This window comes from Oratosquilla oratoria, chromosome 40 (assembly GCF_046742065.1).
Source record: "Oratosquilla oratoria isolate Oo_2021 chromosome 40, ASM4674206v1, whole genome shotgun sequence".
NCBI classification, from domain to species: Eukaryota; Metazoa; Arthropoda; class Malacostraca; order Stomatopoda; family Squillidae; genus Oratosquilla; species Oratosquilla oratoria.
This window is the reverse complement of record NC_134816.1, coordinates 26,272,255-26,283,167: the sequence shown is the minus strand read 5'-3', so window position 1 is coordinate 26,283,167 and position 10,913 is coordinate 26,272,255. Positions and strand designations below refer to the sequence as shown.

At 48.2% G+C, this 10,913-nt stretch overlaps 1 protein-coding gene across 1 annotated transcript; it reads right to left on the bottom strand.

Moving 5' to 3' along the window:
* Window positions 1-1,165: 1,165 nt before the first annotated feature.
* LOC143020511 (uncharacterized) lies at window positions 1,166-3,714 on the bottom strand. The gene is made up of 3 exons (XM_076176939.1): window positions 3,542-3,714; window positions 1,448-3,464; window positions 1,166-1,342 (listed from the first exon to the last, which is right to left on the bottom strand). The coding sequence occupies exons 1-3, from the start codon at window positions 3,712-3,714 to the stop codon at window positions 1,166-1,168; spliced, it is 2,367 nt and encodes a 788-aa protein (XP_076033054.1).
* Between the last annotated feature and the right edge of the window lie 7,199 nt (window positions 3,715-10,913).

Here is a 10,913-nt window from a genome sequence, read left to right as displayed (position 1 = left end):
TTCGAATCGGGAACCTTACCTGTAACTTCGTACCACACTATCGTAATTTTAATTAATATATTATCAAACTCCCCTCCCTCTTTATTATTTATCAAGCCTATGTTGTAATTTTGATTAACAAATCGGGAACTTTGAGAACTTACTTAAAGTATTAGTTGTCCCGTGGTTTCGAAGCCGTTTTACGAGCTCGTAAGAATCCCAGCCGAACGAGACTACGTTTAGTTAACTGAACGTCAGACAGGCTTCAGCGCTGGTACCAGACGCAACTAATAAACCTCGGCAAAGGAATTCTACAGTTCGATCGAAGTCTCAAGAATACACTTCTAGTTCCGACGAAAGTTAGAGAACTCAACCAGGGAAGTTTTCTAACGTTCTCGAATTTGATGATACTTAATTACAATAGATGCAACATCTTTTCAATATTTCAAGATTTTCATCCTGGTTGCCGTATACAAATTCCTCTTCACTAAATTGTTTAACTCTCGGATTGATTTACCAATATGTGTACAAATTTAACTTCCACACTCCAAAATTATCCGATGATTGCTTTGCAAGTGATTCACTTCATGGTCATGGATCATGTGCAAGATTCGTGGTCGACAGCTATTACCCTCCCGAGAAGTCAGATCTATAGGTGATGCTGTAACCCAACACACACACACACACACACACAAACTGCTTAAATGGATGGAAGACTTCTTGCAAGAAAGAAAAATGAGAGTAGTGATAAGAGACAAACACTCAAAATGGTGTGATTCAAAAGTACTTGTGTGTCGATGACGTCGGTTCTTCGGTTTCGGTCGCTCCTGGGTGGGCCCTTACATTCCTTTGCGGCACACTCTCCACTTCTCTAGCCTAATTCCCTACCTCCTAACCATTAATGCTAGCTTATCATATCCCCCTTTCCGGGTACTGTACACTCCACTCACACTCGCATTCACCACCACCCACGCGCGGTCCTTGTTCGGCACTGTGCCACCCAAGCCAACGTGAGGCCACCCCCCCCCCCGCATTCGGGTGGGAAGGGGGATACCAGCGCTCATGCTCTTTGACCTCTTCTCCCCCCCCCCCCAGAAAGAGGGGGAGGGGGTGCCAACCGTCCGTCCCCATCCGCGCCATACACACTCACGCTCACACCACACCCCCCCTTGATCTAGAGATCACCCTACTCCTCGTCTTCTCCTTCCTCTACATCGTAGTCCTGTAGCCACCTTGGCGGGCGTCTTTCGCGCTGGGGTCTCTGAGACATCCCATCCTCTTCTGTTGTCGCCCCGTGGCCTTCCTCCTCATCTTCTCCTTCACTCACTACCCGCCGTATATCCAAGATATGTCGCGGCACTCCCTCAATAGAAACATTGTTCCGAGAGTTCACCTCCGTCACTGTCCCTCTCATCCACTGTGACGTGCACTTCCTGTCCTTTGGTCTCACCCATACCTCCTCCCCCACCTGCACTGAGGCGGGGCCTTCTTCGGCGTTGGCCGGCAGTTTCGGTCCCTGCAGCGGATGGCGCCAATCATATTTGAACACAGCCTTTTGCGGAACCGAGCGGTCGTCTTGGCCTGACCTGGGGGAGATATTATACCAGAAAACTGCCTCCGTCGGCGGTATTCGCGCCCTCTCAGCTATGGCCTTAATTGTACGATGGTGTCGTTCTACTATCCCATTTCCGCTCGGCCGGTACGCTGCCCGGAAGAAGCGTCTTGTGTTCCACTTGTCCAATGTACCTTTCAGTGCCTCCGACCGAAACGCCGGGCCGTTGTCCATCAGGACTTCATCCACTGGGCCCCGCTCCAAAAATACCTCGTCCATCACCCGCGCAATCTCTTCTCCAGTCTTCGCCTTCAGTTCTCGCCAAATGCCGAACCGCCCTGGGCCGCAGTCGACCATCGATAAGTATCTGGTGCCTTGATAGTGGGTTACGTCAATTGCCAGCCGTCCCCAGTTCTCTTCCACGCAGAGCTCCCCCGCTGAATGCGGTCTGGGGGCTGGGTTTATGGACTGACAGCGGGCACACGCCCTCACCGCATGCCGCACCTCTTCCCTTGATATGTTCGGGTTAACCTTCCTTGCCAGGAACAATGACCTACCGACCCCTAGATGATGCGTTTCGTGCAACTCTTTCGCACGAAAGAACCCAGCGGCGCACATCTCGAGCTTCTCTTCCTGTTCTTCCTTCGCTTTCAGCCAGCTCCTCTTTACTCTGGTAAGCGCGTCCGCTTTGTTCGCCTCCGAGGATACCTTCCTCACCCTTATCTTCATGCCGAACTCGTCGATTAACTCTCTCAGGATCCCGAGGCGGCGCTTCACCAGGATCTCTGCAGCTCCTTTCGTGCGTACTCTCTTTTCAGCCGTCAGCACCGAGTTCATCCACCCCGCTACCGTGGCTGAGTCCGTCCTGATCTCGATCTCACGCAGCCCCCATTTCAGCGCCAAATTTGTTCCTTTTATGACCGCGTCCAACTCTGACACGTTAATATGGTGGTAGTCGTCCTTCTTCCGCTGCCACGCTCCATCTTCGACTATCACGTTCCCTATCTCCAAGACGGCGCCGGTTGCGATACTACTCGCGTCGCACCATACTACGCCCTGGCTCTGCTGGGGCGCGTTCCACTGTCCTCTCACAGGATAATCGTGCATCGTCCTCTGGACAACGTCGTGCATCATGGTTAGCGTGTCCTCATCAACCTTCTCTCCCCAATCTTTCGATCCCGCCCTCCTCTTAATGTAGCTACATGCCGTACGAAGCCATCCGGCGATCGGGTAGTGGCCCACTAATTTGCCGCAAAGGGAGAAAAGTTCTCGTTTACACATTTCGTCCGTCACCTTTGGGATCTCGTTCCCTCGCTTGAACATCAGCGTTCCTGCCGCGTTCCTTTCCAGTCGCAGTCCCAACACCGCTCCTCCCTCCAACGGCTCCGGTTCCTTAGCTGTCAATCCGTATCGAGCCAGATGTTCCACCACGTTCGACGTCGATACTATGCCATCGTCCACCAGTATGTCGTCTAGGTACGAGTCAGTGCCCTTCTTCATCGCTTCAGTCTTCCCCAGTACCGTCTTCAGGATTCTCGTCATGATCATCGGGGCCGAGCTGAGCCCAAAACCAAGTCTGGTCAAGCAGTAAATTCTCCCTTTGTATTTTACTTGCTGGTACTTCCATAACTTCTTAGTCACGTGAATTTGCAAGTAAACCGCCCGCAAGTCTACAACGGCGGACGCCCCCCTCCTTCGGCGCCACCTGCGTAGGGTCTCACTACATACATCTACAAAATCGTCGCCAGTATGACACTTCACGAACTGGTTCAGCTCTCGGAAGTCCAGCACCGGTCGTACCTTTCTCTTGGTTGGCTGCACTACCGCCATCAAGGGCAGGATTCCGCCCTCCACCGGTTCCTCCCAGGGACTCAAGATTCCTTCCTCGATCCATCGCTCCACTTCGAGGTCAAAGTCCTCCCTCACCCCCTCTCTGAGGGTCCGTGTGTAGCAGTCGACTTTGTTCTTCAAGACGGGCGAGCTTCCTTCGGATACCACTCTACTTCCCACTTCCGGCCGTCAAATTCCGCCCGGAAGTCCTCGTCCTCAATCGTGCACGGCGTCGCCCTCTCCTCAGGGTCGAGCTTCGGGCCAGCACCGCCCTCCGCGGCTCCCATTGCCATTCCTACGTCCTCACCCGGCCTCGGTCGGTTCTTCATCCTCTCTTCCGAGTCATGCCTCATTCCAATCCGTACGAGCCCACCGATGAACGTGACTTCTCCAAGCTGGGTAATTCCGTCCATTCCCAGCACCACGTCAATTCCCTCCAGAATCGTTCTAATGACGAGCACTCTTAGTCGTATCGGGATACCCTCCACTATCATTTCAATTTCCTGGTCGCCATCGCATATCGTCTCTCTCCCGTCGACTGTCGTCAGGGCCACATCTCCCCGTCTGAACTCTTGAACTATATCGGTCCTCACGATCGTGGTTGAACAGCCAGAGTCTATCAGCGCCCTCGCGCGTCTCCCTCTCACCCAAATATCCACGATCGGCATACGACTGAACGGTGTCCTTACATTTCCTCGGCGGCCCCTCGCATAGTGGCCGCCGATGTCCCGTTTCCCTGACTGCAATTTCGGGCCATGTGCCCTGGCTGATTGCACGAGTAACAGATAAGCTCTACCTCCTTACAGTCCCTTGCCAGGTGACCCAGTCTCCGGCACTCGTAACAACGGACCCTCGACAGCCCGCGCCATCTGTTGTAGTCACCCCCGAGCTCACCCGTTCTCCCTTCTCGGTCCGTGGCCACTCTCGCCCGCGCGCCTTCTCCTGCCGAGGGCACTCTCCTTTGTGTCTGTTCGTTGGCCACAGCCACCATCGGCCCTTCATCCTTAGCCTTAGTCAGGAGCCTGGCGCGGGCTATAAGTTCGCTCATGTCTGCCTTTGCTGCATTTTCCATTGCCTGCAGCCCAGTCGATATGTAATCCGGAAACCCATTCACGAAAGCCATCCTCACTACCATCTCCAGGGAGTTGCCTTCGAGATTAATCAGGCCTGCCAATCGCCTAATGTCATTTGCGAACACGTCAACCTGTTCTCCCGTCCACCGCATTCGCCGTAGTTTGCAGTACGCTTCGAAGGGACTCTCGCCAAAAACTCCCTGTAACCTCTCCTTCACCTTTTCCACTTCCTTTTGATCTTCGGTTGCCATCTCCATGTAGACGGATAAAGCCGCGCCCTCTAAATTTAGCGCGATGTAACTCGCCACATCCCTCACTCCCGTTAGCCGCGCGACCAAGGCTGCCTTTGTTAGCCACACGGAGACATCTCCTGTCCCGTCAAACGGCCTTAAGGTGACACTATTCACCTTGAACGGTTCTTTTTCACTCTCAGGTGCGGACATTGACGGCCCGTTTCCACTTGCGGCCGTAGTCATTTTTGCAGAGCCTAGATAGCTTGTGATTCAAAAGTACTTACTTGTGTGTCGATGACGTCGGTTCTTCGGTTTCGGTCGCTCCTGGGTGGGCCCTTACATTCCTTTGCGGCACACTCTCCACTTCTCTAGCCTAATTCCCTACCTCCTAACCATTAATGCTAGCTTATCATATCCCCCTTTCCGGGTACTGTACACTCTACTCACACTCGCATTCACCACCACCCACGCGCGGTCCTTGTTCGGCACTGTGCCACCCAAGCCAACGTGAGGCCACCCCCCCGCATTCGGGTGGGAAGGGGGATACCAGCGCTCATGCCCTTTGACCCCTTCTCCCCCCCCCCAGAAAGAGGGGGAGGGGGTGCCAACCGTCCGTCCCCATCCGCGCCATACACACTCGCGCTCACACCACAAATGGGATGACGTAATAAGCGGTGTTCCACAAGGAACAGTTCTAGCCCCAATAATGTTTGCTATATATATTAATGATATGGATGAAGAAATTGAAAGTTATATGAGCTTCTTTGCAGATGATGCAAAACTATTAAAAAAAAAAGTGAACACGGAAGAAGATTGTGAGTCACTACAGAGTGATCTAAATAAAGTATGGGAATGGAGTAGGAAGTGGGAGATGGATTTCAACACTAAAAAGTGTAGTATAATGGAATTTGGAAAAAGCAAAAAAAAGAATAACAGGATCATATAAATTGGGAGAAGAAGGAATAAAAAAAAAGTAGAAAATGAGAAGGACCTGGGAGTCATTATTATGAATAATATGTCACCTGAGAAACATATAAATAATTTTTTTAGAGAAACTTATAATTTAATAAGAACAATCAAAGTGGTATTTACATACCTGGATGAAGAAATGGTGAAGAAAATTCTAATCACTCTGATAAGACCAAGATTGGAATATGCAGCAACGATGTGGTCACCAAGTACAAAAAAAAAAAAAAATGCATAAAAAAACTTGAAAGAATACAAAGAGCAATTACAAAATTGGCACCAACACTCTCAAAACTATCATATGAAGAGAGACTAGCAAAACTTGAACTACAGACACTAGAACAAAGAAGAGAGAGGGGAGATTTGATAGCTATTTACAGAATCATGAAAGGCATAGAAATTATTGATAGAGAGAATCTGATAAAATGGGATGATAGAAATACAAGAGGACACGGAAAGAAAACCAAGAAAGCTATAGAAGAGATCTGAAAAAGAACAGCTTTCCTCACAGAGTAATAGATAGTTCGAACAAGTTAGATGAGAAAGTGGTGTGTGCAAAAACAATACATGAATTGAAAAAAAGTTTAGATATAAATGAGATATGAAGACGGGACCCCACGAGCATAGCTCCCCTTCCCGTAAAATACAACTAGGTAATACACACACACACTCAATTCCAAGACTGGGATATGCATCAGTAGTACGGTCCCCACCCAGACTGAAGTATATAAAGTAAGATCGATAGAATAAAAGGGCAGCACCCAAATTAATCTCCAACCTGACAGATAAACCGTATGAGGAAAGACTCAAATTACTGGGTCTGCCAACTTTGAAAGATATAAAAGAAAGTGGTTATGTCATTACAGTGTTCAGGTGGGGATAGGTTGCATTAACAGAAGAGATCTCCTGATTAAATACGAGAGGGCTTTAATAGGTCATGGGAGTAAACTACGAAAGACCACATGTCCCAAAATGTGAAGAAACATTCTCCATGTAGATGCATAAATATATAGAATATCTTAGAGGGTGATATTGTCCAAGCTCAAGCAATATACAAGTTCAAATTTAAATATGAGGATTAGAAATCAAGGATATAGATTACGTAGGAACTGTACATGAATTTGAGTCTAGTTATGATAGAAAATTAGACAATAGAAGACTGTACCCAACGATCGCTGCTCCTTAACTGTATATTATAATTAGGTAAACACGCACACATAAAAACAAAAGAGGAGGAATATTTGGGAGTGTTGATAAAAGACAACCTATCACCTGACGTACAAACACATCAGCAAGATTGAAAGAAAGACATACGGATTACTGCAAAAGATCAAAGTGACGTTTCACTATATGTTTAAAGTCTGAGACGTTTCGGAGGCATTTTATACAACTGGTTCGTTTTCTTGCATAAACAAGATATTTCTATAATGTTTATTTACAAGCGCGAAGTAAAATAATGTTCTCAGAATGCAAATCTGGGCCTACTTCTTTTACGTCGTCACTTTCCCCGGAATCATCATGATATTCATGGGCGGACATTTTTTGTGCAATTGATTCCTTTTCTTGCAAAATTGTTTAATGATAATGCATGTAGGATATTTCTATCATGTTTATGTATAATCGCGAAGTAAAATAATGTTCTCATAATGCAAATCTGGGCCTAATTCTTTTTTGTCGTCACTTTCCCCGGAATCATCATGGGCGTGTAGTATTCTAGTATGAAGGACGATCAAGGAAGGAAATCAAAGCAGTGGTCTTATTCTATTTATTCACCGAATCTGACGAGAATGTGGCGAGCCTGAGATCTCGATCTGATACTAGGAGAGAGGTCTTGGAGCTATTAGAGTTGTTGCTGTTGCGATCGAAGAGGCTGTTCTATGGGCTATGGGCTACCTAGGACAGCCGACCACCCGCTCGCCCAGGATCGGTTTGTGTTTATTCTCTCGTGGCTAAGTTGAGTAAGTGGTCAGGACTCGAACCTACACTGGTGCAATGCATGGTTCACACCATAGACCACTGCACCACGGAGCAACGGCCATGTGGGAGGGGAAGAATGTAAGAAAATTAAAAGACAACAGTGTATAAAAGAGGGCTATTGCCAATAAGCGCCTTTTGCATGGGCGATTCATTAAGGGGCAATTGATGGTGGTGGCTCGGGAGAAACGGGCAGGGATCTTGGACGGCGGCGCCGACGCCTGCGATTAGAATCACCAAAAGTTGAGAAAATGGTAGGAGGCGTAGTAGTAAAGGTTGAAAAAAAAAAAAAATAGTGGGGGGCAAGCTGAAATTAATGAGAAGATGTAGTGGATGGAAACGATAGAAAGGAAGCAATTTTTAGTCGAAGAAAAAGTACATGTAGATGTTTGTGCGTGGGGCGTGGTTATGTTCGTGAGAGGTATGTATCTTACGAGAAGTGAGTAGGGTTCACTTTCCGCGTGTGGCGTTGCTGATTAACCCCAAGCTAGGCAAAGCACGTTCCTGATTAACCCCAGATGAGGCAAAGCACGTTCCTGATTAACCCCAGATGAGGCAAAGCACGTTCCTGATTAACCCCAGGTGAGGCAATGAGCGTTTGGCCTTTAACGAGTCAATGGGCGATATCCGAAGCGTAGTCAAGAGAGTGGATCCGATGGCGGGGGGGGGGGTTGGTGGCAGGCGGGCGAGTGTTGATTTGTGGATATCTTTTCTTCTGGGCACAACTCTGAAATCAGAGAATTACGTGACTCGGGAAACGAGTGTATTTGTCAGATGTGTAAACCCGCTCGCCAACGTCAGCGAAGAGGCCAGGCGTGTGCTGGACCGGTCGACAGCAGAGGAAACTAATGGACATGATAAAATCTCCTCCCCCACGACCGGCCGGCGAAGAACTATGGGCGTTGGCTGAGAGAGCTCGAGTGAAGTGCGACGCGCGACCTCTGCTGAGCCAACGAGTGTAGATTTGTGTGGGCGGGTCTCTTTTCCTTCCATGCACAATTCTGAAAGCAGAGAATTACGCGACTCGGAAAACGTGTGTATTTGTCTAAGGCAGCGTTTCCAAAACTTTTCCGACCATAGCACCCCCTGTGCCGATCCCCAAGCCCAGGGACCCACACAGGTACAGGCCTGCATCCCTCACGTCCTGCCTTGGCAAGACCGCTGAGCGGATGGTCCTCAATCGTTTCCTGTGGTGGACGAGTCCTTCCATCATAGTATGTATGGTTTTATGAAAGGAGTGGCAGCAACTGACTGTGTGGCAACCCTTCTTGGATTGATCGGTAGTCAGCCTGCAATTGTGGTGTTCCTGGGTCTGGAAAAAGCATTCGAGGGTGCAAGGGCTCCTGCTATTCTTGCATCCTTGTTTGCTAAGGGGATTCAAGGTAGAATCTTGACCTGGATTGCAGACTACCTCAAGGGCAGAGTAGCGAGATGCGCTTCCAGGGACACTTACCCTCATACTACAGGATGGAAAATGGGGCCCCGCATGGGGGCATTCTTAGTCCTACCCTCTTCAACGTGCTCGTGGAGAACCTGACTCTATTTGATTTCGGACAGGATGCTCGATTCCTCTGTTATGTGAACAATATCGTGTTGGTGATCACTGGTGGCGGCTGCCTCCTTCGTAGGGCCCAGAGGGCACATAGCCGCCTCTTCCAGGAATGTGGAAGGCTGGGACTGAAGATCTCGACGGCAAAGACCAAAGCAATGAGTCAGAGGACGCGGAAGCAACGCCCCCATCTTACTCTTCAGTGCGACACTCTCCCCTGGGTGTCCACCTAACCTGGGCATCTGGACCAATACCAAGCTTTCCTTCGCTCCGGAGGTCAGGTACCTCCGTGAGGCCAGGAAAACGAAATCAAATCTCCTCATAGCTGTGACAAGATCCCGGTTAGGTGCCGGACTTAAGGTCCTCCGGATGTACTATATCCAAGCGGTACGTTCGGTGGCGGACAATGCTGCTATGGTTCTCATCTACCCCGGCTCAGTTCGTGGGACAAGCTTGAAGTCCTCCAAAACCAGGCTCCCCGCAATGTCACTGCGGCTCCTCCATGAGTCAAAAGTACCAGTTCACAGTGCAGAGATACTGAATTTTTACCAACTCCCTGGCAAGGTATAATTTTGGATCATTGAGTGTGTGCTTGCATCCTTCTGTTTGGTGCTATAAACAGTCCAAATTTTCTTCCCACAGATCTGTGGGAGGGTACTAGGACCATTACTAGCCACTGTGGGTTTCTATTCAAACCTGAGGGAGCAACTATCATTATCATATAGGATATGTTGTCTAGGCAAAAGACTATTGTTTTGTAGCTGGAACAAGTGCAGTATTCTGCCTATGGAAAGAGCTGATTATAGTCTTGGGAGGAGTAAGACATAAAATCTGGTGTTGGGTGCGAGTTGAAGGTGGTCGTTTAGGAGGATGTGAATTTGGGTCCATAGTTTGCATCACTAGAGGTTAATGACTGTTCCTGCCACTTGACAACAGGGTCATAAGATGAGATGACCAATGATCTGGAGGATGGAAGGAGGCTGTAAAGATGATTTGTAAGATTTTTTCAACTCTAAATTCTAGGAATGTGAGTTCGGAAAGTCATTGTTGATATGTAAGTTTGCCAAGAAGATCGTCATGTTTGATATATCACTTGGCAGGCATGTGCTTTTGCCTTTTAAAGAAAGGAATCTTGTAGGATTAGGTATCTTTGAAGGTGGCAAGAAAGCTCTTTTCTTTGCCTTATGAGCTGTGACACAATCTACATTCCATCAGGGAACTGAGCATTGAGATGTGGATACTAAATCTATTAGGACTGAGAGCAATGCTGTTGATATTAATCTGTATGACTGGTTCATGTTTTGTCCAATGCTGAGGTCCCCTTTTATTTTTGAGATGCATGATGTTGACTGAGAGGTTTTCTAGACTGTACATAAGAGGGGCCATCAGAAATGTGGGGGGGTGAGGAGTAGAAAATGGTTATGGTTTAGGTCTGGTATTACAGACCACCCAAAAGTCAAGACGGTCAGGTGTGCATACAGGTGTACGTAAGTATGGTATTCATCTTTGCCTATTTCGCTGAACTTTTTTTTAGCACCTCTGATTCCCTTCTCTTCTTTCTCCACTTATAATCTCTCACAAGATAATGGTCAGACATTCTACCCTATACACATTCATATCCAGAATTCTGATGATCTTCCTCTTGGACACCACTATGTAATCCAGCCCTCTTGACTATTCTTCTTCAACCACACTAGTCCATGCATACTTTTGTGTTTCTTCTTAAATAGCCTACAGTAGTCATCATTTCTCTTTGA

Bases quoted from the DNA above. Each gene is read 5' to 3' on its own strand.
- LOC143020511 (XM_076176939.1), bottom strand. From the start codon at position 3,714: ATGAGGCATGACTCGGAAGAGAGGATGAAGAACCGACCGAGGCCGGGT. The intron at 3,465-3,541 runs GTGGGAAGTAGA...ACGGACCCTCAG, and splicing joins GCGGAATTTGACGGCCGGAA to AGAGGGGGTGAGGGAGGACT. The intron at 1,343-1,447 runs GTGGGGGAGGAG...GTTTCTATTGAG, and splicing joins AAGGCCCCGCCTCAGTGCAG to GGAGTGCCGCGACATATCTT.